Below are 27,158 nucleotides of genomic sequence, written 5' to 3'. Positions count from 1 at the left end.
GTCTCAAACATTGGCCTGGAAATACAGCTCATTTGTCAGAATGCTAGCCTAGCATGCACACAAGGGTTTAATCCTCAGAGTAGCATAAAACAGTGTGGCATGGACACTTGTGATCCCAGCACAGCATTTGGGGGGTGGGGGGGGTGGAAGCAAGAAATGAAGAGTTCAAGGTCATCCTTTGAGAGTTTGAAGTCAGCCTAGGCTATATGACACTGTGTTCAAAAAAAAAAAAATAGAGGCTTGCTGGGTATGGTGATGCATGCCTTTAATCCCAGCACTTGGGAGGCAGGTAAATCTCTTGTGAGATCAAGGCCAGCCTGCTATACATAGTGAGTTTTGGAACAGCCAGGGCTGCACAGAAAGAGACCTTATCTCAAAGGGAAGAAAAAGACTGGAGAGATGGCTTGGCAGTTAAGAACACTTGTTGCTCTTCTAGAAGACCTGGGTTTGGTCTCCAGCACCCACGTGGTAGCTCACAACCATCCATTCCAGGGATCCAACACCTTCTGGTGTACATAAAGACATATAGGCAAAATACTCTTGTAAATAAAATAAATATGATGGAGGAAGGGGAAGACATAGACGGACCACATAGTGAGCTGACATTGAGTGTGACTGAACCTGCTGTCCTCCACTTCCACAATGTCCCCTTCAGTTCTCCACCCTGCTGCCACCCAGGCTCACAGGTAAAGTCAGGTTCCTGTCCTCATTCTGGGAACTACCCTGGTTCCAGAACTGTCCTGTAAGGTCATGTGAAGGATGGAGTTCTGTTTTAATCATGAGCTGGGAGACAGTGTTTGGGTGTGGAGATCTGGGACCTGTGCCAGGCCCCTAGAGTTTTCTGGAAATGACAGTTCCCACAGGAAAAGAGCTCGATCTCAAGCTCCCCCCATCCCCCTTAAAAACCTGTAGGGAGCCCAGGGAGGTGCGAGCCACTGACCTTCCTTAACACAGTTGCCATTCTGTCTTTAGTGTCTGCTAGTAGGCCTTCACATCCCTGACACACAAAATGATGCCATTTGTATTGGGCTGTGGCTTGAAAACCCAAATTGAGTGTTTTAGAGTAAAGTGTTATTGGGGAATTCTATGAGGGAGGAAGAGCCAATTAGAGTCTGTGAGGTATGACTGCTTAAAACCCTCATTCTCGTTAGTGAATTGCAGTTGAAAGACCTCTCTCAGAGGAGACTCTCATATTTGAAGTTAAATTTTCTAAGCTAAATTCTCTGATGAAGCTGAAAGCAAGTGTCCTGCTGCCCCAGACACCAGAAGTCAAAGGGTAACAGATTGGAGTTGGCTTAATGACACCCATGAAACTAGAGCAAGTGGTCACAGCTGACCAGTCAGCAAGTTGCATCCAGGAGGTGCCAGTGGCTCCTCCTACCATGGTGCCTCTGTTTTCCATATGCCGAGGCAGCCACAGCAAGACCTGCTCTTCTACCACACTGCTCAAGTGGCTCGGCTGCTTCCTCCTCATCATGGTGCCACTCAGAGCATGGAACAGGCCACAGGCATGAGTGTGAGTTCTGTAATTAGGCAGCCTGAACTCATGCCTTTCTTTGGAGCCTACTCCTGAGTTTAGGTAGTTTGCCTGCGGAGTGGATATGTCTGCACTCCACTGCCATGTCAACCAATGGCCACCACTTTCCTGCAGCTTCAAACACCACCCATATGGTTGGATTATGTGGCAGGGTCAGAAGTCAGTGCTGGCTGGGCTGGTGTCTCTGTTCCATGGGGCCAAAGTCAAGGTCTTAATTGATTTGACTCCTACATGGGGGACATTGGAAAGAACCTGCATCTGGGTATTTGTAGTCTGTGGTCATTTCCTTGTTGGCTATTGACCAAACAAAGTGACTCTGGAAGCTGCCTCTTTCCTGGGCATTGGTTTCCTTTTTCTTTTCTTTTCTTTTCTTTCTTTCTTTTTTTTTTTTTTAGGTCTGCAATTTTCATTTATTTTTGTTTTAGTTTTTAATTTTTTATATATTTGAATTACAAACAAGATTGAATTACATAACAATCCCAGTTCACTTCTTCCTCCCTTCCTCCCCTACCACCTCCCCAACTAAAATTCTACCTTTCATATATCCTTTCTTCTGATCTACACCTGACTCAACCTTTCTGCTCCCTCATGACCTCTGCATCCTTCCTCTTCTTCCCTTCTCACTCTCGTAGCTTCCTCCCCCCTCTTCCCATGTTCTCAATTTGCTCAGGGGATGGTGACCCTTTCCCCTTCTCCAGGAGACAAAGATTGTCTCTTTTAGAGTCTTACTTGTTTACTAGTTTCTCTGGTAGTGTGGATTGTAGGCTGGTAATCCCTTACTCTATGTCTAAAATCCACTTATGGGTGAGTACATATCATGTTTGTCTTTTAGTGATTGGGTTACCTCGCTCAGAATGGTTTCTTCGAGTTCCATCCATTTTCCTGCAAATTTCAAGATTCCATTGTTTTTTTTCTGCTGAGTAGTACTCTATTGTGTAAATGAACCACATTTTCTCCATCCATTCTTCGGTTGAGGGGCATCTAGGCTGCTTCCAGTTTCTGGTTATTACAGATAGTGCTGCTATGAACATCATTGAACAGATGTCTTTGTTGTATGAATGTGTTTCTTTTGGGTATATGCCTAGGAGTTAAATTGCTGGATCTTGTGGTAGACTCATTCCCATTTTCCAGAGGAGTCGCCATATTGATTTCCAAAGTGGCTGTACAAGTTGACACTCCCACCAGCAGTGGAGGAGTGTTCCTCTTTTCTCCACATCCTCTCCAGCATAAACTGTCATTGGTGTTTTTGATTTTAGCCATTCTGACAGGAGTAAGATGGTATCTCAGAGTTGTTTTGATTTGCATTTCCCTGATGGCTAAGGATGTTGAACACTTTCTTATGTGTCTTTCAGCAATTTTAGATTCCTCTATTGAGAATTGTCTATTTAATTCTGTACCCCATTTTTTAATTGAATTGTTTGGTGTTTTGGAGACTAGCTTCTTGAGTTCTTTGTATATTTTGGAGATCAGCCCTCTGTCAGATGTGGGGTTGGTGAATATCCTTTCCCAGTCTGTGGGCTGTCATTTTGTCTTGCTGACTGTGTCCTTTGCCTTACAGAAGCTTCTCAGTTTCAGGAGTTCCCATTTATTAATTGTTGATCTCAGTGTCTGTGCTACTGGTGTTATGTTCAGGAAGCGGTCTCCTGTACTGATTAATTCAAGGGTATTTCCCACTTTATCTTCTCATAGGTTCAGTGTGGCTGGGTTTATGTTGAGGTCTTTGATCCATTTTGACTTAAGTTTTGTGCAGGGCGAAAGGTTTGGATCTATCTGTAGTCTTCTACATGTTTGCAACCAGTTATGCCAGCACCATTTGTTGAAGATGGTCTCTTTGTTCCAGCGTATATATTTGGATTGTTTGTCAAAAATCAGGTGTTCATAGGTGTGTGGGTTAATATCAGGGTTTTCAATTCACTTCCATTGGTCTACCTGTCTATTTTTGTGCCAATACCAAGCTGTTTTCAGGACTATAGCTCTGTAATAGAGCTTAAAGTTAGGGATGGTGCTGCCTCCAGAAGTTCCTCTATTGTACAGGGTTGTTTTGGTTATCCTGGGTCTTTTGTTTCTCCATATAAAGTTGAAAATTGTTCTTTCAAGGTCAGTGAAGAATTGTGTTGTGATTTTGATGGGGATTGCATTGAATCTGTAGATTGCTTTTGGCAAGATTGCCATTTTGACTATGTTGATCCTGCCTATCCAAGAGCATGGGCGATCTTTCCATTTTCTGGTATCTTCTTTCTTTAATTTTGCTTCTTTAGAGACTCAAAATTCTTATGGTACAGGTCTTTCACTTTTTTGGTTAGTGTTACTCCAAGGTATTTTATGTTGTTTGTGGCAATTGTAAAGGGTGATGCTTCTCTGGTTTCTTTCTCCACCAATGTGTCATCCGTATATAGTAGGGCTACAGATTTTTTTGAGATAATCTTGTATCCTGCCACTTTGCTGAAGGTGTTTATCAGCTGTAGGAGTTCCCTGGTAGAGTTTTTCGGGTCACTTATGTAGACTATCATATCATCTGCAAATAGTGAGAGTTTGACTTCTTCCTTTCCGATTTGTATTCCCTTGATCTCCTTTTGTTGTCTTATTGCTCTAGCTAGAACTTCAAGGACAATATTGAAGAGGTATGGAGAGAGTGGACAGCCTTGTCTTGTTCCTGATTTTAGAGGAATTGCATTGAGTTTCTCTCCATTTAATTTGATGTTGGCTGTTGGCTTGCTGTATATTGCTTTTATTATGTTGAGGTATGTTCCTGTTATCCCTGATTTCTCCAGGACCTTTATCATGTAAGGGTGTTGGATTTTGTCAAAGGCTTTTTCGGCATCTAGTGAGATGATCATGTGCATTTTTTCCCTCAGTCTATTTATACGGTGGATTACATTGATGGATTTTCGTATGTTGAACCATCCCTGCATCCCTGGGATGAAGCCTACTTGATCGGGATAAATGATTTCTCTGATGTGTTCTTGGATTCGATTTGCCAATATTTTATTGAGAATTTTTACATCAATGTTCATGAGGAATATTGTTCTGTATTTCTCTTTCTTAGTTGTGTCGTTGTGTGGCTTGGATCTCAAGGTTATTGAAGCCTCATAAAAAGAGTTTGGTAATGACCCTTCTGCTTCTATTGTGTGGAATACTTTGAGGAGAATTGGTATTAGCTGTACTTTGAATTTCTGGTAGAATTCAGCACTGAAACCATCTGGCCCTGGGCTCTTTTTGTTGGGAGACTTCTAATGACTGCTTCAATTTCATTAGGGATTATAGGTCTATTTAAGTTGCTTATCTATTCTTGATTTAATTTTGGTAAGTGAAATCTGTCCAGAAAATTGTCCATTTCCTTTAGATTTTCAAATTTTGAGGAATATAGGTTTTCAAAGTATGACCTGATGATTCTCTGGATTTCCTCTGTGTCTGTTCTTATGTCCCCCTTTTCATTCCTGATTTTATTAATTTACATGTTCACTCTTTGTTGTTTGGTAAGTTTGGATAAAGGTAAGTTTGGATAAAGGTTTGTCTATCTTGTTGATTTTCTTGAAGAACCAACATTTTGTTATATTGATTCTTTGTATTGTTCTCCTAGTTTCCATTTTATTGATTTCGGCCCTCAATTTGATTATTTCCTGGCGTCTGCTCCTCCAGGGTGTTTTGGCTTCTTTGTTTTCTAAAGCTTTCAGTTGTGCTGTTAATTCTCTAGTATGATTATTCTCCTGTTTCTTCATGTGGGCATTTATCGCTATGAACTTTCCTCTTAGCATGGCTTTCAAAGTATCCCATAGGTTTGAGTATGTTGTATCCGCATTCTCATTGAATTCTAGGAAATATTTAATTTCTTTTTTTTATTTCTTCCTGGATCCATGAATTGTGCAATTGGGTGTTACTTAATTTCCATAAGTTTGTAGGTTTTCTGTAGTTCGTGTTGTTGTTGAATTCTAATTTTAAGGCATGGTGGTCTGATAAGACACGGGGGGTTATTTCAAATTTTTTGTACCTGTTGAGGTTTGCTATGTTGCCAAGTTTGTGGTTGTTTTTAGAGAAGGTTCCATGTGGCCCTGAGAAGAAGGTAAATTGTTTTGTATTTGGATGGAATGTTCTATAGATATCTGTGAAGTCCAATTGAGCCATAACTTCGATTAATTCTTTTGTGTCTTTATTAAGTTTCTGTCTGGTGTTCCTGTCCAGCGGTGAGAGTGGGGTGTTGAAATCTCCCACTAAAAGTGTGTGCGATTTTATGTGTGATTTGAGTTTTAGTAATGTTTCTTTTACAAACGTGGATGCCTTTGTATTTAGGGTATAAATGTTCAGAATTGAGATTTCATCCTGATGGATTTCTCCTGTGATGAGTAGGAAGTGACCTCCTTCATCTCTTTTGGCTCATTTTAGTTTAAAGTCCAATTTGTTGGATATTAGGATTGCTACCCCTGCTTGTTTCTTGGGTCCATTTGATTGGAAGATCTTTCCCCAACCTTTAATTCTTAGGTACCGTCTGTCTTTGAAGTTGAGGTGTGTTTCTTGTATGCAGCAGAAGGAAGGATTCTGTCTTCTTATCCATTCTGCTAATCTGTGTCTTTTTTATAGGAGAGTTAAAACCATTAATGTTGATGGATATTAATGACCATTGATTATTGTTCATTCTTGTTTTTGATTTGGCGATGGTGGCGAGATTATGTGTGGGATTCTGTCTCTTTTTCCTTTTGGCTGTTGGTAAAGTGGGTTATCTATTGCATATGTTTTTCTGGTTGTAGTTAACTTCCTTGGGTTGCAGTTTTCCTTCCAGAACTTTCTGTAGGGCTGGATTGGTGGATATGTATTGTTTGAATCTGGTTTTGTCATGGAATATCTTGTTTTCTCCATCTATAATGATTGAAAGCTTTGCTGGGTACAGTAGTCTGGGTTGGCATCCATGCTCCCTTAGTGTTTGTAAGATATCTATCCAGGACCTTCTGGCTTTCAGAGTTTATGCAGAAGTCATGTGTGATTCTGATAGGTTTGCCTTTATAGGTTACTTGACCTTTTTCCTTTTCTGCCCTTAATATTTTCTCTTTGTTCTGTATGTTTGGTGTTTTGATTAATATGCGGTGAGGAGACCTTTTTTTTTTTTTCTTTTGGTTGAGTCTATTTGGTGTTCTGTAGGCTTCTTGTATTTTCATTGGCATGTTTTTCTTTAGGTTGGGAAAGTTTTCTTCTATAATTTTGTTGAATATGTTTTCTGCCCCTTTGAGGTGGATTTCTTCACCTTCTTCTATACCTATTATTCTTAGGTTTGGTCTTTTCACGGTATCCCTTATTTCCTGGATATTTTGTGATAGGGATTTGTTGGACTTAAGATTTTCTTTAGTTGATGAATCTATTTCCACTAGTGTGTCTTCAACTCCTGAGATTCTCTCTTTTCTTGTATTCTGTTGGTTATGCTTACATCTGTATTTCCTGATCATTTATCCAGCTTTTCTATTTCCAGCATTCCCTCATATTGTGGTTTCTTTATTGTCTCTATTTTAGATTTTAGGTCTTGAACTGTTTCCTTGAGAGATTTATTGATATCTTGTATTTTTTGGTTAGTTTTTTCTTCCATTTCTTTAAGGGATTTTCTCATGTCCTCTTTCAGGTCCTCTGTCATTTTTCTGAAGATGCTTTTAAGGTCATTCTCTTCTGGTTCATCTGCATCATGATGTTCATGTCTTGCTGGTGTATGGATCCTAGTCTCCGGTGGTGTCATATTGGGTTTTCTGTTGTTGGATGTGCTTTTACCTTGTCCTCTTCTCATCCTTTCTTCTGGTGGGTGTAGCAGGCTTTTCTTGCTCTCCTGGTGGGTGTGGGACCAGGGTTCTCTTCTGGTAGATGCAAACAGATCCAATACTGTGATGTTAGTCCTCTTCTCGTGGATAGAGGTGTCACTGTTACCCAGGCGTTAGCAGTGTTCGGGCGTGCCAGGTCCCGCTGGGCTGGCAGTTGGAGGCCGAACTCGGTCTGGTGCGTAGGTCGCAGGTAGGTGTCAGATGACTCTGAGCAGCCTGGTTCCCTTTTTCTATCTTGAACGTCAAGAGGGTCAAGTTTTTTTGCTTTAAATTTGTCTGACCTCCCTTTCTGCCTTGCCTTACTTTCCCCCTCTATATGTACATGTATATGCATGTTCATGTGGGTACATATGCATATGAGGCCAGAGGTCAAATTTGGGTGTGGTTTTGCCTTTTTTTTTTTTTTTTTTTTTGAGACAGGGTTTCTCTGTGTAGTGTGGCTGTCCTGGAACTTGCTTTATAGACCAGGCTGGCCTTGAGCCCACAGAGATCCCACCTGCCTTTCAAGTGCTGGGATTAAAGGTGTGCATCACCATGCCCAGCTATTGGGTGTTATACTTCAGGAGCTGTACACATATCTTTTGAGGTTGGGGATCTTCTTTGACCTGGGACTTGCCAGTATCCTCCTGTCTTCCTGCTGGAGTGTGTGCCACCACATACGTTTTAATATGGGTGCTGGGGATCCAACTGAGGACCTTGTGCTCATTACTAATGTGTCCTCAGCCCAGCCTTGTTGGCCTTTCTTTACCATCTTTTCCTGCTTGTCTCTGACTCTGCCTTTGAAGGCTCCATCATCAGATTGGGCCTATCCAGACACCTCATTTCCATCTGCAATATCCCTTTTCATCAGTACCTGCATTACTGTACAAGTAACCAGAGGATGGTATATCAGAAAAGTTCTAGAAGGCTACCTACCCAGCATAGGTTGTGAATGTGCCTGCCACAGAGATGGGAAGTGTAGAGCAAAGGTGCTAGCATACACTGAGTATTCAATACCCTTTAGCTGCTGTGGGGTAGAACAGGCACACATGGCCTGCACTGTTTGGTAGGACTGCGAGGTTTTTGCAGCAAAGGCCCTGGGCCCTCAGAGCTCTACGTGGCAGTGGCTAGCATCCAGTGACAACTGGTTCCATGGGTTTCCAAACAGCAGGTACCCCCCTGTAGATGTGGTATTCTGTGTTGTTTCCCCATTGTCTCTGCCATTCAAAGCTGGTCACATGTGGCTAAATGTTTCTTTGGTGAGGTGCCTCACAGACCATCCAACTAAGCAAGATTCCTGAAAGGCCTGGTATTACAGGGTTAGGAAGTTCTTTCTTCTTTTCTTTTTCTTATTCTTTTTCTTTTTGGAGACAGGGTCTCATAGCTCAGTCTGACCTCAAACATCCTAGGGAGCCGGAGATGACTCTGAACTGGTCCTTCTGCCTCTACCTGCTAAGAGCTGGGATTAGGCATGGACACCATGCCTTGCAGTAGGTGCTTCTTGTAAAGGCCAGATCTGAGCCCCAATTCAGGAGCTCAGTCGGTTAAGATTAGCAATAGTAACCACAGCTTTCAGGAGCTTGAGCCACAGCTGAAAGCCATGGGAAGCCTGACTGACTAGCCTGACTTATACTTGAAGCACAGCCTTCTCACTGCTGTCAGACTTCAGTTGTCAGCCTGGTGGCAGCAGAGCTCAGAGCTTATGGTGCCCCTGTCCTCATTCACTCCATGTGTTGTGGATCTCACTGTTATTTTACAGGTGCAGGGTGGGCTCAGCAAACATATGGCAAAGTTGGCATTTCTTGACCACTCTACCAAGAGTATCTACACTGAGCCCATCCAATGTGCCAGAGCAAAGTCATATCCTCCTTTCTCTCTTCCAGGCCCTGAAGCGCCAGAGCTCTCTGGGCCTCTCCTTCTTCAATAGCATTCTAGCCCATGGGGACCTTCGTAACAACAAGCTGAACCAACTCTCTGTCAACCTGTGGCACCTGGCACAGAGGCATGGCTGTGCAGACACAAGGACCATGGTAAGCATCAGGGCCCTTGCCAGCCAGAGAGGTACTGACCTTGACACAGCATCAGCAATGCCACGTACTGCCCTGTCACCCCTGAGATGGGTGCCAGACCCATTCTTGGGGTGACTCTCTAGTACTAGACAGCATCCCGTCACTTCTCTCGTAGAAAGTACTTGCTTGAAAATGTCACCTACTCCTGGCCACAGCCAAATCTTGATTCTTTTCCTCTGAGACCAACTGTTAGGTAGCTCAGGCTATCCTTAAACTTGCTATATGGCCAAAGAGGACCTTGAACTTCCAATCTTCCTCTTCTGCTTCTAGTTTTTGTGGTGCTGGGGAGCAAATCTAGGACTTGTGCATGTAAGCACTCTGCCAACTGAGCTGTCCCCAGATCCCTGAGTCTGATTTTAGAAGAAGTTACAATTTTAACATTTTCCTTCTTCCATCATCCCTCAGAAGACACCCCATTTTCAGCGAGGCACGGTAACCTCATTTAGGGCCAGTTCAGAAGAGGCTTTGGCCCCCAGGTCAGAGCCGTGAAGCCAAATACAAGATGGAACTCTTTTTTCTAGGTGAAGACTCTGGACTACATCAAGAAGCGCAGCAAACAACCTGACATGAATCATCTGACAGAGCTGGCCCTGAGGCTCCCTCTGCAAACCAGGACCTGAGTACTTGCCCTTGGGGGCCCCAGTGCCACTGTCCTGGCTGCCATTAACTCCTCCTGGAATTTAGTTTTTGTTATTTTTACTTTTATACAGGTTGATTTAAAGCTTTTGCCTTCTGACTGTTCTGACAGCAGAAGGGGAATTGTGATCATTAAAACCCATTCTTGTTCTTCATATAGCAGTGTCTTAGCGCATGTTTGCACATTGTGGGATATTTGTATACTGTGTGAAGATGTATTGCTGTGATGGTGTAATAAAGAGCCAAATGGCCAATAGCTAGGCAGGAAAAGGTTAGGCAGGACTTTTGGGGACAGAGAGGACTCTGGGAAGAAGAAAGGTGGAGTCACCAGCCAAGCACAGAAGGATGGGCAGTACAGAGAAAGATAATGACACAATGTTAGATTAATATAAATGGGTTAATTTAAGTTATAAGAGCTAGTTGGGGAAAGCCTAGGCTCAGACCAAACTTTCATAACAGTAAGTCTCCTTGTTGTTATTTGTGAGCTGGTAGCCCCCCCCCCAAAATCCCTCTTTTCTGGAGGGCATTTCAACTTGCTGAAAGCAGCCCCCAGTTGTACATCACACCTTTAGGTTAGAGACAGGGTTCTACATAACACCTTGGAGGACTAATAAATGTCAGATTGCCAGTTAACTCCTTTCTGACTACAGGAGAAAGTAAGCTCACATTTGGTGCTCCTTGTAGTCTCAGTAGAAATGTCCTCTAACTAGTCAGACATGGGGTGTCCACCGGTAATCCCAGCACTTCAGAGGTGAAGAGTGCCATGAGTTTGAGGCCAGCCTGACTCTGCAGTGCCTTTCCTGTAACTGAGCAAATGTCCTGACAGACCCAACTGTGCTCCAGGTGATAGCTGATTACTCTGGCTCCTCCTGGAGAGCATGTGCAGACCCACACACTGCTGGGCACTATAGCAGTGTTTCTCAATGAGTTTATGGCTGCCCTTGATGGCTGGTGGCTTTGGGCTGCACTTCACTGTCATTGGCCAGCAGCACTGCTGCTAATTTACAACCTGGAACCTCCAGCCTGGGAAAATGCATCCAAGCTTTGGCTCAGCTGTGCTCCAGGCTAGCCTGCCTGCCCTGGTGGCACACACTTCAACTCCCAGCTACTTACTTGGGAGGCTGAGGAAGGATTGCTTGGAGCCTGGGCAAAATAACAAACTCAAAACTATTTGTGCTTTAGGCATGGATTTTATTAATGACTACTCTGAAACATTACACAAGACTAACATCAGAAAGCAGAAATTAAAGATCATTTATATATAAACTCTTGTGCTTACTCATATGAAACCAGGGTTAGGGTATATTTGAGGCCAATCTGATGACAGTTCCCACCACCCCAAGGAATTAAGAAAATTGTCTTTAAAAAACCATTAAACAAATAGCAGATGAGACTGAGGACATGACTCAGGTGGTGGGATGCTTGCCTGGCATCCACAAGGCCCACATAAACCGAGTGTGGTGGTACAGAGCTGTATTCCCAGTACTCAGGAGGTAGAGACAGGAGGATCAAGAATTCATGGTCCTCAGTTACATGTTTGAGGCCAGTCTCAAAAACAAAATTCAGATACTGAATGCCTCTTCTGCTGTGAAAAACAGCACCCAGAAAGTACTATTGTTTATCATCCTTAAGGCTGCCCATTTTGGACAGCATCAGCTCCCAACATTGGCCCAGAGAATTCCCAGTGCTCCTGTATTAACCTCAGCTTAGCCTTGCATTTGGTACACATAGCACAGGTCCTCTGAATCCTGTTGGCCAACCTGAGCAGACGTGTGGACCGGATCAGCTTCCCTGGCCTGTTACTGGCAGGCTGGTCTCTGAAAACCCATCTCCACGGGATGGCATCTACTCCCAATAGAAAGGACACATGATGAGACTTTTAGGAAATGAATGACAGGGACACTTCATGTCCTTAGTTCCTAGTTCTTGCTACTTTAACAAATTACATGCATAATGGCTTCTTGTGGTTTTTACCATCCGGCAATTATTGGTCACAACTCACTGGTCCCTCTGGGCTAGGTTACGGTGTCACCAAGTCTAAGCTCCTTTGTGGGTACTCTGGTGGAAGTGTTGCCCAGCTTCTAAAGGCTGCCTGAGGTCTTGGCTTGTGGCCTTTTCCTTAAGTGGCTGTCCATGGCTTCCAAGTCTCTTCCACACTAACTCTTCTGCCACCTTCCAGTTAAGGGATTTTGTGAGGAGCCTACTCACATAATCTAGGATCTTATTTCAAATTCATCTGACTAGCAACCGTAATTCCCTTCTGCCAAGGGAATGGGGTTGGGGATGGGGAGGGGTTCTGCCACAATCTGAGTAGCACGAAGCTTGCAGAGCTGAGCCATATACTCCTTCAGGGAACAGTGGCTAGTTGGGATCCTTTTGACAGGTCAGTCAGGGTGTGGAAAGATAACTACAGGGCAGGGCCTCGTAGACTCAAGTAGACTGTGCAGAAATCAGCCCAAGAACAAAGTGGTAGGTACCATGAGATGTGGGTGACAGTTGGCAGCTGACTATGGACAAGGATATTGCTATAGAGCACCAGCAAGTGGTGAGAAATGCCTGAGAGAGAAACGGCCAAGTTCAAGGTCTGTGTTGGGTCACTGACCACCCACATCCACATGGAGACATCAAGCAGAGACTGAAGTTCTGGGAAGGTACAAGACATGGAGGGGGAAGGGTGGCTCAAGCTACCACCGGTAGGACAGAAGCCTAGTTAACAAAAGCACAGCCATTCAGTGCCCATACCTATGAGCAGCAAAGACAAGGCTGGACTCCTTCTGAGAAGGCCCTACAGGCTCTTTGCTCTTAGACTCCAATTTTTACTTATAGAAGAGGGTGAGCAAATGGGCACCTAAGCCAGTGCTGAGACAGCAAGCTACAAATTCAAGTCCTTCAGCACTGAGATGTGTCACAGGTTAAGAAAAAGACCTGGCCCTCATACTTGGATGACAGTTACCAAGGTGTATGTGGCATGAGATGGCAACCATCTATCCTCTCACATGTAGATGTCATAACCCACAGGTTGAGAAACACTGGTCTAGAGGTTGCCTCAGATTCAGAATTCTGTCCTCTAGAATGAAGGTAGCTCTTCTTTTTTGTATCTTGGGGCTGAATCTATGAAAGACCAAGTTCATCTGAGGGAAGAGGCTTATAAAGGTCTTTGCTAGCAGACATACCTGTAGAATGTGACATGGCCTATGCCTACAGCTCAGAACAGGGTGGGGTAGAGGCAATTGCTTTGAGCAGTCTCACCACTGCTGGCTATATGGCAGTATGGAATACCTTACCCTTTCCCTGGCTGGTCTGAGGAACATCTCTCTTACCAAAGGGTCTGACACAGGACTAACCACACAGAACTGAATGAAGCCATAATACATTCTCTAAGAGCTGCTATAAGTTTCTTTGGCCATAAAAAGGGTTTTCTCCCAACTCCAGAAAACTGGGACATTTGCAGTCTGGAATTGCTTCTGCCATCTTCCCACCAGCTCAGTTACACAAACGCTGAGAATGGAGCTGGAAGAATGAATGTCCTGGATGAGTGCAGCATCAATCCCTCTAATCTCCAACCTCCTGACTAGTATTTCTGCCTGTGGGAGACCAGGCTTGCAATGGGATGTCTGGGTGAGACCAGGCCAAGAGATAGGAAAATGTCCTTATGTGAACCTCGATGCCAGACTGCCAAAGGTTGGTAGAAGAGAAAGTCATGTCATGCGGATCTCTGAATCTGGAACTTGCTGTGTAGTTTAGGGTGGGGATGGTACCCACAGCAGATGAAGCACTGAATTCTCCATTCCTCATTACATTTGACTTCACACAAGCTGTCCACACTGCTGAGAATCTCAACATGGGTCCATATGCAGGATTACCTGCTGTCCAAAATGCCTTGCTTGACATCGGATCAATGCACAGAAACATCAAATTTGATCACAGTGCTCAGATGGCAGGATGACAGCTGGAAAGCAGCTGGCTCAGAGGTATCTCCCACAGAGGAGAAGCTTGGCCACATCTGTCTGGTACACCTCACCTGCCTCCTGAGGAGGAGGAAACAAACTTGTTGGTCCCCATGGAAGACATGGCATAACACTTGATTTCTCCATTCACTGATCACTGATTGAGTGATGCAGGGCGATGTACTCTTGATGGCACTTAACGGAAGGTGACCCTTGGTGATTGTATTACTTTATCCCTGAACTTAAGATGCGGCATCCATAAGATGGAGATGAGAGTAGCACCCATTCCATAATTAGGTTTAAATACATCAATACAAGGAAAACACTTTAGTTAGGGCCCCGTATGAGTCAACAACTGCTAGCTACTATTACTTAAAATACTTCCACCCAAAGGGGTGGAAAATTTAATACAGAAAATAAGAGGTTTTAGCCACTGGTACTGGCTCCTGCTTGTTTAAAACTCATTGAGAATGCTCCTCAGTATCTGCAGGTGCCTGATCCAAGCCAATTTGGCAGATGCAAAATTGATTAAGAAATGCAGTTTGAGGAACAGGACAATAAAGTTTAATCTTGCAACTTGATAGACTTGGAGGCGTTCCGGTCAATGTAGAAGACCTTGCGGGCCTCAGAGGAGAAGCCCAGGCCAGCCCCACGATTGCACTTCCAGCTCATGGCCCGGTCATAGTCCTGCTGCAGATTCTGCCGGAGCATGTCTGAAGACTTCTTGTCTAGGGCCATGTTGGACCTGTTAGTCATGCTGGGAGAGCGGCTGAATGATGGGGACAGATGTTTAAAGCCACCCATAAGCTTCAGGAATTTTAGCTTCTGTTCTTCGTTTTCAAAGCCAGCAGTGTCCCACTGGCCAAACTGGGTTCCCTGAGTGGAGAGTAGAAGGTTGTCATTGCCTTTGAAGACAAACAGTTCCCCCACCCTCAGTCAAGCAATGGACTGTTTCATCCATCCTAATGAGCCCTAAAGCTTAATGGGAGTGATGTGTCAAGACGACTCCCAGTGAATGACAATGACCAGCCAGAGAGCCCACCATTGGTTTCTAATAAGTGCATCACTGCACACCAAGCTAATTCAAGCTCTACTTTCTCCCAACACATGGCGACATCAAGAAACTTCACCTCACTTCATATATCATACACCATACATCAAAACACAAGCACACCTCACCTGACTTTGTAATACATCTCAACCTTCTCATAGTCCAACTTGTATTTTGTGCGTGTTCATATACAATGTATGTGCACATGTATGGAGGTCAGAGGACAACCTCAGGGGTTGGTCCTTGTCTTCTACCTTATTTGAGACAAGATCTCAATTGATTTTTCTGCTGCATATGCTTGGCTGGCCCTGAGCTTCCAGAGATCCTCCTGTATAACCTGTGCTGTGTAGCCATTCTCTGATTTTAAGTATCCATTCTGAGAGGGAAGCTTATAAAGACCCAGGAAGTAAACTCACAAGTCTCAGATAGTCCCTGGAATTTAGCAGATCACAAGGCCCCTTGGTCAATGTTACGTGAACAGGAAGGACTGTAAAGCAGTTGAGCAGCCTCCAAAGTTTCAGCTTTCATGAGTTGTCACTCACGCTGAGGTGGACTTTTGTTAATGCAGCCAGCCACCCTTCAGTTATTCATACTCTTCTAAGTAACCCCTCACCCATACTACTGTAACCCCAATAAACAATTTATTCAGCAACTCTGACTTTGGCGGTATCATTACTTTGGTATGACATCAGTTCCTATATGGGGTAAGTAGAAGTTTGGCTGTAGATCCATAGATCAGTGTCATACAATAGACTCCCAGCACCTCACAGGAGTGTTGGGATCACAGACACTTGTGCTGTGTGTCTAGCTTTCATGGGGCTTCTGGGGATTCAAACTTCAATCCTCATGCTTGCTTGAGTGGAAGTGCTTTAAGCAACAAGCCACTTCCCTCTTCCTTTTCCTCATCTTCCCATAGAATAGAGCACATCACCCATCCCCTTAGCCACAACATAGCAAAGCTGCCTCACAACTTGGCACACACGAGCCAGGTACTCCTGACCAAGAGGAGTAGGGTCAAGAACCAGAGGTGCTGCATTTATCACCAGTATAGAGATGCCAATTGAGCTAGAAAATGTGAGCAGTCTTCAAAACCCACCCCATCTCTGTAAGGTCTTTCTGTAAAAAGGGCAGGAAGCCCAGGTCCCCAAGACTGTGATGTTGAAGTTATGCATCATGGGATGCGGCCCCACCTGTATGGCTGATCAAGTCACAGCCATTCTCCCTAAGCCTCAAAGTCATCCTCTAATGGGCTAACACCTTCACACAGCATTGGAGAGAACTGAGTCAGACCTTGTGCCAAAGCACCAGCATACAGTTTTCAGTACATCCTAGGCCGCTTTTCACCACTTGACTACTGACCTCCACATGGCCTGGGAGCCAAATGCCAGCCTAGCACTCATTTCCAGGTTGGTGTTGGGGGAACAATCAGAACAGATGTCACCACAGCTGTTCTAGATGAACTGGTGACATTCTTCCAGCCTTATGTGACCCACATTAAGTGTGGCTTCCTAGGCTGCAGTTTCTAAGGCAGATGCTACCTGTGACACCAATTAGAACTAAGTCCACAGCCAAGGGCTGACTGGGCCTGGCAAGCTGGCTCTTCTAGGACTTCGGGTCCTGCTGGTCTGGAATTCCCACCAATGCAATGGAATTTCCATAGGCGGGTGACCAAGGTCCTAGGAGGCAAGGACACCCAGAGTATCCCGGATGCCTCCAGGACCCATGCACTGGCAGCTAGATTACTCGAGAATGGTGCCCAGAGCCCTGGTTGAATGATGTGACCATGTCTTTTGGTCTATTTATTCAATTTGCTGTCCTATCAGCTCTGCTTAGCTTAAGAGGTAAGAGAGAAAGAAGACACCTAATAAAACTCCAGGGCTAGAGATGTGGCTCAGTTGGTAAGGTGCTTGCCTAGCAAGCACAAAGCCCTAGGTTCTATCTCTAGCAATGTATAAACCAGGCCTAGTATGCATACATGTAATCACAGCACTTGGGAGGCACAGGCAGGAGAATTAGTTCAAGCAGTTCATACTTGCCTACACAGTGAGTATGAGAGGCTACACGAGACCCTATCTAAACAAACAAAAAACCCCCACCACACCCCCGCCCCCTGGGACCATAAGAGTAGCCCCATTTCATAGGAATGGAAGCTGAGGTTCTCCAAGGAGAAGACACTAGAGAGTGGCGGTCAGTAATTGGCCTCAGACATTCTATCTAAATCAATGCTATTAAGCAGGAGTCTGGCAGGCAGACTGGCCCTCCTTCCAGGGAGGTCTTCCCTCCAACCCCAACACATTATAAAACTTTCTATTCTACCTCCTAGTCCCCTTCCTGCACCTATACTCTACAGTCGCTCCCTCAGGTCACTGCCCAGTAGAAATGTTCCTGTGGTCCCGGAGTGGGCTGCTGTGACACATCAGCTAGTTCCTGCTACCCTGTCACCAGTCTGGCCTTTGCAAGGGTCCAGTCTGAGTTCATTCCCACTTTTGGGACCTGCATTTGCCACTGCCCTGCATGCTAAGGACTGGTACCACCACACTCAGGGTCTTAGGACAAGTGTCACCTGCCCCGAGAAGCATCTAATACAGCTTATCACCCCCTACACTCAACATCCCCCGCCCCCAGGCCCCAGACCAGTGGTTTTCAACCTTCCTCATGCTATGGCCCTTTAACAAAGTTCCTCATGTTGTGATGACCCCCAACCATAAAATTGTTTTCATTACTCCATAACTATAATTTTGTTACTGTTATGAGTTGTAATATAAATATCTGTGTTTTCCAAAGGTTCTTAGGCGACTCTTGTGAAAGTCATTTGATCCTCAAGGGGGTCGTGACCCACAGGTTGAGAACCAATGCACCAGCCAGACTATGATGATGAGGGTACTGTGTATCTCCACACCCAGCATAGTTCGAGCACAGAGTGGATGCCAGCTAGGGGCTGAGGTTAGGCAACTGACTGAAGGCAGAGAGGTGGTGCTATGACCAGGCCCAACAACCTATGTGGCCAAGTCCATGGCCCTCATATCTCTCACCTGGCCTATTTTCTCAGGGAAGGTCTGGACATTTTCCAAGTCTTAGGACTTGGAAAAGACTTAAGGGTCTAGAGTCTTAAGAGGCCTTCCACACGTCCTCCATGCTCCAAGCAGCCCTCTATGGGCACTTCTCATAGCTACAAAGAGCCCCTTGTGATTAGTCTACAGGCCACTCCATCAGCTACAACAGTATACGAAGTCTAGGTGGCTCATCACCAGCTTCCTGGCAGGGAGACCAGCACTCCTTTAGAGGAAGTGAAGCTGGCTCAGACCAATTCTGTGCTTGTCCACCTTAGGTTCTGGATATCAAGCATACCACAATAAACCCACCTTCCACTTCCGGTGTTCTGAAGCCTCTGTCTTGCCCGACTCACGGTCAATCTCTTCTTGCAAGGCCTTCCGCCTCACCTATGCAAGGACAAAAGAAGAGGGTGATGAGACCCAGAATCTTTTTTTTTTCATTAGAAACAATCTTCTTTTACATGTCAATCCCAGTTCCCTCTCCCTCCCCTCCTCTCCTGCCCCCCAACAGACCCCTATCCCAACTCCTTTCTGCTCCCCAGGGAGGGTGAGACCTTCCATGGGGATCTACAAAGTCTGTCATATCATTTGGAGCAGGGCCTAGACCCTCCCCTGTGTGTTTAGGCTGGGAGAATATCCCTCTATGTGGATTGGGCTCCCAAAGTCCATTCCTGTACTAGGGATAAATACTGATCCACTACCAGAGGCCCCATAGACTAACCAGATCTCCAAACTGACATCCTCATTCAGGGGGTCTGGAAAAGTCCTATGCTGGTTTCCCAGCTATCAGTCTGGGGTACATGAGCAACCACTTGTTCAGGTCAGCTGTTTCTGTGGGTTTCTCCAGTCTGGTCCTGAACCCTTTGCTCACCACTCCTCCCTCTCTGCAACTGGATTCCAGAGTTCAGCTCAGTGTTAAGCTGTGGGTGTTTGCCTCTGCTTCCATCAGCTACTGAGACCCAGAATTTTAACGCTGCACAAAGGTAGGCTTGGGGTGTGGGGCAGCAGATCAAGAGCTTCACTCTGCTACCAAGTACACAGGACACTCTGGTTAATAGTTGGTCCCCTGTCCTGAAATACTTGTCTTGGGCACAAGTTCTTGAGAAGTGATTTTCTTATAACAGAGGGTCATCCACCTTTACCAGAAGAATAGTCTGTAACAGTGGTGTTTTCAAACTTGTCCACACTGCAATGCCTAGGTCCTGTCTTGTTCAGTGTATACTGTAGTCAACTTCCACAAGGACAGCACTGCTTTCTATAAACAAGGCAGACACAAGTTGCAATCCCAACAATGCTAACCTGCTGTGCAGCCTTGTAAAACTTACCTAACCTTTCTGATCATTGGATTATTCATCTGCAGAAGCTGAAACCTCCAGAAGCTTGTGGTCATGGAAGAAGCAGAGCACTGGGCATTCCTGGGCTAGGCCAGCTCAGGGTCTCTGTCAGCACCCCAGCAGCCTACAGTGCAATGGGCACTCTTGGGCTAGGCCAACTCAGGGTCTCTGCCAGCACTCCAGCAGCCCACAGAGCAACTAAGAGATAGGGCCTGGGAGAATGGAAGCCCCATGGTCAACCCCTCTGCATGGTGTCCCTAGCCCTGCAGGGAGGTTATAAACTGCCTGGAGGTCAGTGGTCCAGGTCTGTCCTGGAGAGAGGCTCTAGCAGCATCACTCCTCTGGTTTTCCCCTTAGCCACAGCATGCATCACTCTCCTGAAGTGTAGTCCCTGACACCCATAGCATTACATCAGGTTTGACGTATCACCATCTTTTCTGGGTGGCCCTCCTCAGGCCCTACCCACTTCTAAACACAACCCCCACCTTCCTTTCTCTCCTAAGGTGGACCTGTGAGGCAGGATTATCCAATCTGTCACAGTGCAGCCTCAGCAGGCACCATGGGGCTGCAATCTATCTGGACTTGTGACTCCTTCCAATACACCCTCCCCTTGGTCTCCATAGCTGCCTGTAAAGATCCATGATGATTCACAGAAGAGAGGGGTCAGCAGCCAGTAAACCATGGACTAACACCAGGCTGCCCCCACAGCTCCTCAGTCCTGCCAGGCACTAAGGCCAAGGAACATAAAAACATCCCATCTCTACAAAATCTAAATCCCACACAGGAATCTGTGCATGAGAGTGGAAACTAGTCTCTAAGATATCTCTCTCTCCAGCTCCTCAATTAGTGGCTGGGCACATGTATCTGCTCTAGCTACAGGGTCATAGGACCCCATCTTTCTGACACCCTGCAATGGGCTACATGGAAGGGCCTCAGAAATAGTCATAGCAGCTTTGTGATCCCCTGGCCAGAGGTTCAGAAAGGTACAAGTCCACCTGCCCCTAGAGGTGTGCCATGGAATTGGCCAAGAGGCCTTTGGAGACCCTTGTCCCTCTGAGGACAGGAACTTGTGGCCTGATGATTGCTGAGGGTTCGTTCCTAGGGAGTGACAAGAGGTAAGGGAGGGCACAGGACAGGCTGGGCCATACCTGATCTATGCAAGCCTCATCCATGTTGCCTTTCTTTTCCAGTACCACCTCCAGGTCTGTGTCTGACTGCTGCAGGGAAGACAGGCAGATATTAACTCAGGTAATCGGTGATCGTCCCAGCCCCAGCAGCCTACTGAGTAAAGTCATATGATCTAGGAAAAACGAGAAAGCACAACAGTACTAGCTTCTGCCACCCAGACAGAACCTCAGCCAACAAAGCCTTGCCCACTTTCCCTTTCATGCATCTCCCTAGCGAATGGTGGCATTAAGCCAGATGACAAAGAAGCTGAGGCTCAGAGAGGTTAAGGGAATTATAACCAGGCTACCTTGCAGCTCAGTGACAGAGCTAACTCCAATCTAGGTCTCCTGATTCAATGGCTGGTATGCAATTAAGTTACCCTTGGCTTGCTGATGGCTTAGGAGGGGTATCTCCAACCATTTTTATCCAGCTCCTCAGGTTACCCTCTAACTGGAAGTCATGCCAGGGGTCTACCACAAATGACAACTGCCAACAGCTTTTGCATTCTTTCTTTCGAATGCTGTGCTTGTAGGTGTAGACTTTGGGAGCCCATTCCACACAGAAGGATACTCCCTGAGCCAAGACACACGGGGTGGGCCTAGGCCCTATCCCAAAGGATACGATACTCTAATGACACCCTATGGATGGCCTCACCTACTGGGGAAGCAGAAAGGATATATGATAGGTAGGGTTTTAGTTGGGGGTGGGTGGGTTGTAGGGGAGGAGGGGAGGGAGAGAGAACTGGGGTTGACATGTAAAACAATCTTGTTTCTAATTCAAATAAGAAAAAAAAAAAAAAAAGAATGCTGTGCTTGGCCCTGTGTATATGCATGTGTATATGAGATGACTGGGGGAGGGGGGCTTTCCTTACTCCTTCTTACACCATTACTCCTGGCCTGGCCTGTGTGACTCAGGAAACTGTGTAGGTTGTCTGGATGTGTGAGGCAGAGGGGATACCTTTCCCTGGTCTGCTTGGGGAAAGTGGTCCTAAAATTAATTGGGAACTAGCTTTAAACCTCTGGGTTCCTCTCATCCTGAATTTTGGATGTTGCATGCACATGAGTGCACACAGTTGGAGGCAATTAGGGTCTTCTGTCATTTTCTTCTTCATTGCCTTGAGATGAACGTATTTCAAAGGACCAGAAGCTGGCTAGCTCTTGAAATCTCCCTCCTCACCAGTGCTGAGGTCACAGGCACATATTGCCATGCACAGCTTTTAGATGGCTACTGGGGATTTGAACTCAGGTCCCAGTGCTTACAGAGCAAGCACTCTTACCCATTAAACCTCCCTTGCTCTGAGTTTCTGAATAAAGAGCAGTAGGCTCAGCTTGCCAGCATGCCTGATTGACCTAAGTTTACCCAGGACTCACATAATGAAAGAAAGAACGATCTTCCTCAAATTGTCTTCTGACTTCTATAAGCAAGCCTACCGAATGAGCTGGGAGAATGCCAGCAGTCAGAAGCACCCTGCAGGCCCCAACATGGAACCATCCCTGTCACCTGAACCCCATTTGGGAAAGATGCAGGCCAACAATGTCTTGCTGATGGCCCTATCTCCCAAGGTGCTCCTCAGTAAATGCCCATCATCACTCATAGGAGGGAGGGCACAGGGCAATGGCTGGCAGAGCTGGAGAAGCCAGGGCTTGCTCCTGCTTCAATGAAGATGGTCATTTCTTGGGCTGCTGAGACACTGGGTTTTGGGAAAGGACACACTGGCATCTCTTAACATATTCAGGGATCTCCTGAGCCAGAAGCATCAATGCCTGGGTGTGAGCCTCAACTCTACTTGGTCCCAGCTGGGTAACCTCAGGCAAATTCCCTTCAGCCTAACACTGTCCTTGTCTGTGAGCTAGAATCAGGCTTTAGAGGTAGTCAACAAGTAGAAAGAACACAAGCCATAAGATATTCATGTAAAAAAAAGACCCTCATTTATGGATGGTGAAGGACCCCTGTACTACTAGGGATGCTACAGGAGTCCTGGACCCTGTTTACTTAAAAAGAGACAATTCCTGTCATTTTCCAGTACATAGTAACATACCCACACATGCTGGGGTTCTGTCAGATAAATGCACAAGTGTCCAGTTTACACTTGAAAACGGATAACTTCTATCCTTTTCTAGCACATATTAACACACACACACACACACACAAACCTGGAGTTCCATCAGCTAAATGCACAAGTGCCCATGTTGACATGTATACAGGCACTCGTATGGCAACCCCACGCCCAAGCAAACCTACTTCTTCTTCCTCCCGCCAGGGGTCTTCCTTTACTCCATTCTCTTTCCTCTTCTTTTTCTTCCTTTTCACAGCCAGCCCTTCACCATCTAGCTTTTCCACCTTTTTCTTGGATTTCGCTTTCTTTTTCCCAGGGGCCTTCCGGCTGTCTATCGGGATGTACTCCAAAGCCTCACTTTTGAATGACTTCTTGCTTCTTTTCTTCAGGCTGTTCTCCATGGAGAACCTGGAGTAGACTGGGGGGATGTCTCCCTCTTGGTGGGTCTTCTTCTTCTTCTTCTTCATGCTGTGCTCTCTGGGGCTCCCCTGCTTCCTTTTCTGCCCCAAGGCTGACTGCTCCTCAGCCTCCATCCTCCATGAGCATGGGTGCAGAGCATCCCCAGCCTCATAGAGCCAAGAGTCTTGGGGAAGAAAGGTTTCCATGTCCAGAACCTTTTTTTCCTTCCTGTGTTTTTTGGACTTCTTACCAGCTTTGCTTACCTCCTCAGCATGCCTGGGGTCTGGTGAGGTCTTCAGACATGAGCCTTGGGAGGTGGCCTGTGGTAAGGACTTCCTCCTCTTCTTTTTCTTCTCTCCGATGAGGCACTCTGCTGACTGCTCAAGGACCTGCCTTCTAGGGCTAAGGGACTTTTTCTGTCCTGCCCGTATGGTCTCAGACTGTAGGTGCTCCTTCAAGTGAGCACTAGGGGACTTTTTTTTCTTCTTTCTCTTGCTTGATGACATCTCAGGGACCTGCCCTTCATCCACATTGTTAGAGGGGGATGTGGCCCTTGGAGAAGAAACATCGACAAAATAATCATTATTGTTTAGGACTGAGTATTGAGTCTCTGGTTCTGCCACCTCTGCAACCACCACCTTCTTTTTCTTCTTCTTTTTCTTCCTCTCTGGGAGCAGTGGGCCCAGGTCTACTTTCTGAGTCTTGGTGACCATTCCTGAGGACAAAAACAAATAATGCAATTATCATTTTACCCAGTCCCAGTGTGGTCCTGAAGTTCTTCAGTGTTTCTGAGTGGACAGTTTGAAATGTGGGGGGATGGGGCAAACAGTTCCTATTCATTGGTAACAAGAGGAAAGACATTCAAATGGCAGGAAGTATAAATTCAGATGGCCCTTCGTTCAAACCCAAACTACTTGCTTGACTTGACTGGATCACCTAACCTGTGTCAGGTGCCTTTTCTGGGCGGACAAAATACACCCATCCTTGAAGAGGTGCTAGAAAACCTACAGAAAAGGCTTTGAGCACTACTGAGACCTTGTCCACATTTTCCTAAAGCCCCCAGACCTAAACTCAACAAATATTTACCAAGCACCTACCCTAGCCAGCACTGCAGGAGCCAAAAGTGATCAAACCAACTGTGGCTGGTCCCCGGGGCTTCCCTTTTACTAGATGTCACAGAGAGAAATTCCAAGCAGCCCTCCTCACTGACTCCCACCAGATTCAATAAAGAGGCATAGTTAAGTCAACCCCTTTCTCTGTCTCATCCAAATAGCACTCCCATGCTAAGTTACGAATGAATCCCATCCCCCAACTTTTACCATCCCAAGCTACCTAAATGATGCAGCATAGTGAGACAGGCCTCAGCCAGAACTCCAAACACTTGGGTCAAATGGAAACACTAATATACTCTTTCTTGCTTTATACCATTGGCTTCTCTGAACCTCAGTTTTCCTACCCATATAAAGGCTGAATCAGAAGGTACTCAATTTCAGACTGCCTCAGTCTGCAAGACTGTTTCACTGTTTTCAATTTCAAAGTGATTGCTAAGAATTAATGAGGGGCAATGACACTTAGAAACCTTGAGTACCTACCTAGCTTTCCTCAGGAAAACAAGTACTTATGATAAGCGGCTAGAGGCCTCAATACATGGTTTTAAGTAGTCACCAATGGTTCTTGCTACTCCCTGGACTAGAGGGAATCTAGAGACAAAACACCAGAGGCTTCTAAGTGGGGGAGGTGGCAATTAGGAGACCAGGAACAACTCCATCCTGCAGCACTCACAGGGTCTACACAAGACTCAGGTCATTCCTTGAAGCTTCAAAGATCTAGGCCAAGCCTGGGCTACAGTTCAAGTTCATTCACACCTTGCTCTACGGTTACATGGACATTTCTGTTAATAATATCTAACCCATGCATTCATCCCAGTCTTCCCTATTGGCCTGATGTATCCTGGAACTGCTCAGTGCCTGGCCTGTAGCAGGTTGTCAATACTTACTACAGGACTACTTATGATTCACAGATGAATGAGATAAACACCAGTCATCAAAAGACAGGTGGATGGGGAGAAGACACATAACAAGATGACAGAGGTGATAGGAGGAAGTGCAGGCCACACATGATGGCAATTATGTAATCCTGAGCTTGGAAAGTTTGGGAAGTTATGGGCAGAGCCAGGAAAAAAATCACAAGTTAGAAGCCAGCTTGGTCTACATATTGAGTGCCAGACCAGCCAGGGGTACATAGGAAGCTAGCTCAACTCTCTCTCCCCACAAGGACCAAAAGAAGCAAGACAGTTTGTTAAGTTCAGGATTAGGAAGGTCACATAACAATCCTGTCTGTTAGGGCTTCTATTGCTGTGATAAATCACACAACCAATAGCAACCTGCATAGAGGATTTCTTTCATCTTACACTTTTATGTTACTCCATCACTGAGGGCAGGAATTCAAGGCAGGAACCAAAGAAGTGATGCAGATGTATGGAGCAACGCTGCTCCTCATGGCTAACTCGGCCTGCTTTCTCAGGCAACTCAAGACCACCTCCCAGGGGTGACATTACCCAGTGGGCTGGGCCCTCCCACATCAATCATTAATCCAAAATTGCCCCCAAAGATGTGCCTATAGATTAATTTTTTTTTTCCAAGACAGGGTTTCTCTGTGTAGCTTTGGAGCCTATCCTGGCACTCGTTCTGGAGACCAGGCTGGCCTCGAACTCACAGAGATCCACCTGCCTCTGCCTCCCGAGTGCTGGGATTAAAGGTCTGCGCCACCAATGCCGGGCTAGATTAATTTTATGGAGGCATTTTCTCAACTATGAGTTCCTCTTCTCAAATAACTCGAGGTTGTGTTAAGTCAACATACAACTAACTAGCACACTGTGTCCAGTTGTCAAGAAAATGTTTGAACATGATTTTCTAGCTTAAGCAATAGAGGGATGGTGGTGTCAACCCTTTAGACAAAAGTGGAGGGTGACTGGGCAGTTGCCTTGAACAGATGCCTTGATATGCACTTAACAGGTGTATGTACAGGTCTGAGGCAAAGGTGTGACTCTGGCCAACATGGATGACATAAAGAGGACTACAGGGATGGTAATTAAGCAGGGAACAGGCTGGGCCACAAGGCATACAGACTTTTAGAAGACAAAGGATGGGGACTCATGCAAAGGAGGAAGATGCAAGTCCCTAGAGGGTGGTGTCAAGTAAGACCAGGATGCTACAGGATTGGGGGTAGTAGTTAAGAGAGGTGAGTGGGATACAAAAGTTCAAGGAGTCAGCTTAACCCACTTTTCAGCGCTGCCACTCAGCACCCTGTAACATCCTCCTGCGCAGGTGTCCACTCTCGTCAGAAGTGGAAACGAACCTACACTGCATCACCTAGAAACACATGCTTTCTTCAAAAGCGCTTTGTTTTTTTAGGTAAAGCTTGGCTACACCGCCGGGCTGGTTTGCAACTCGTGCTCTTCCTGCCTCAGCATCCCGCGTGCTGGAGTTACTGACGTGGGCACAGACGCCCGATCTTTATGCACTTTTAAATTCCCGCGATAGCCCTCAGGCAGAATTGGTGTGACCCCAAAGTCAGCAAACGGCAAAACTCGTATTCGGAAACAGAGGACTGTGCTGTCTTCGCCAACTGCAGGCTCCCGACTGAAAGGCGGGAGGACTTGGGGAGAAACAGAGGGCTGTGGGCAGGTTTGGGGGTGACTTATCTTTGTTCCTCCTCTTCCTCACTAAGCAGGCCCCACTCCGGAGCCCGCCCCCGCCACCCACACTCACCTGGTCCACCCGCAGGACAAGCCTCCCCACGTGAGCGCCCGCGCCGCCGCGACCCGGAAGTCATCTTCGCATCTTGTTCCCGCCCCCGGGATGGCCGTCTTCTTCCGGGTCGCGGCCCCATGCTGCCCACGGTTGCTGTGGAAACCGCGTGCATGGCGGCGCTCAGACCGGTGTCCAACCGCAGCTTTCAGCGCGAGGAGGCGGGAGGTTCCGCGAACTCGTCGGTCACTACGCGGACGCCCGTGCCCGCAGTGTCGTCCGGGTCCCCAGAAAGGCTCGTGTCGCTCCCTCAGGTCGCCGAGCCGCCGGAAAAGAACCTGTGGGAGCAGATCTGCGAGGGTAGGCGGCCACCGCTGACCGGGCCGGGC

General features: G+C 46.2%; 3 protein-coding genes across 8 annotated transcripts in view; 2 read left to right on the top strand and 1 right to left on the bottom strand.

The window, feature by feature from the left end:
• The window catches only part of Vps35l (VPS35 endosomal protein sorting factor like), a 111,694-nt gene extending 101,524 nt beyond the window's left edge, over positions 1-10,170 (top strand). For 2 of the 3 annotated variants that reach the window (XM_027410169.2, XM_027410171.2), the window contains 2 exons: positions 9,192-9,338; positions 9,899-10,170. In XM_027410169.2, the coding sequence (XP_027265970.2) occupies positions 9,192-9,338; positions 9,899-9,997 (246 nt within the window). In that variant the 3' untranslated portion in view covers positions 9,998-10,170. The other variant, XM_027410170.2, reaches the window with a different exon arrangement.
• Positions 10,171-11,183: 1,013 nt separating this feature from the next.
• On the bottom strand, positions 11,184-26,977 carry Knop1 (lysine rich nucleolar protein 1). Of its 2 annotated transcripts, XM_027410172.2 has the most exons (5): positions 26,791-26,977; positions 22,807-23,735; positions 20,547-20,615; positions 18,374-18,451; positions 11,184-14,836 (listed from the first exon to the last, which is right to left on the bottom strand). In XM_027410172.2, the coding sequence occupies exons 1-5, from the start codon at positions 26,942-26,944 to the stop codon at positions 14,525-14,527; spliced, it is 1,542 nt and encodes a 513-aa protein (XP_027265973.1). In that variant the 5' UTR covers positions 26,945-26,977; the 3' UTR covers positions 11,184-14,524. The 2 variants fall into 2 exon arrangements, with proteins under 2 accessions (XP_027265973.1, XP_027265974.1); XM_027410173.2 differs by lacking the exon at positions 20,547-20,615.
• Positions 26,851-27,158, top strand: part of LOC100763057 (IQ domain-containing protein K) — a 115,351-nt gene continuing 115,043 nt past the window's right edge. The window contains exon 1 of one of the 3 annotated variants that reach the window (XM_027410176.2): positions 26,851-27,129. In XM_027410176.2, coding sequence (XP_027265977.1) covers positions 26,910-27,129 — 220 coding nt within the window. In that variant the 5' untranslated portion in view covers positions 26,851-26,909. The remainder of the gene's footprint in view (positions 27,130-27,158) is intronic. The other 2 variants (XM_027410175.2, XM_027410174.2) reach the window with 2 other exon arrangements.

The sequence above is a fragment of the Cricetulus griseus genome, chromosome 3 (assembly GCF_003668045.3).
Source record: "Cricetulus griseus strain 17A/GY chromosome 3, alternate assembly CriGri-PICRH-1.0, whole genome shotgun sequence".
Lineage (NCBI taxonomy): Eukaryota > Metazoa > Chordata > Mammalia > Rodentia > Cricetidae > Cricetulus > Cricetulus griseus.
The sequence above is the reverse complement of the archived record's forward strand: the minus strand, read 5'-3'. Positions and strand labels throughout refer to the sequence as shown.

Bases quoted from the DNA above. Each gene is read 5' to 3' on its own strand.
- Knop1 (XM_027410172.2), bottom strand. From the start codon at position 26,944: ATGCACGCGGTTTCCACAGCAACCGTGGGCAGCATGGGGCCGCGACCC. The intron at 18,452-20,546 runs GTATGGCCCAGC...GTCCTTGCATAG, and splicing joins ATGAGGCTTGCATAGATCAG to GTGAGGCGGAAGGCCTTGCA. The intron at 14,837-18,373 runs GTGGGTTTATTG...CTCTCCACTCAG, and splicing joins CAGAACACCGGAAGTGGAAG to GGAACCCAGTTTGGCCAGTG.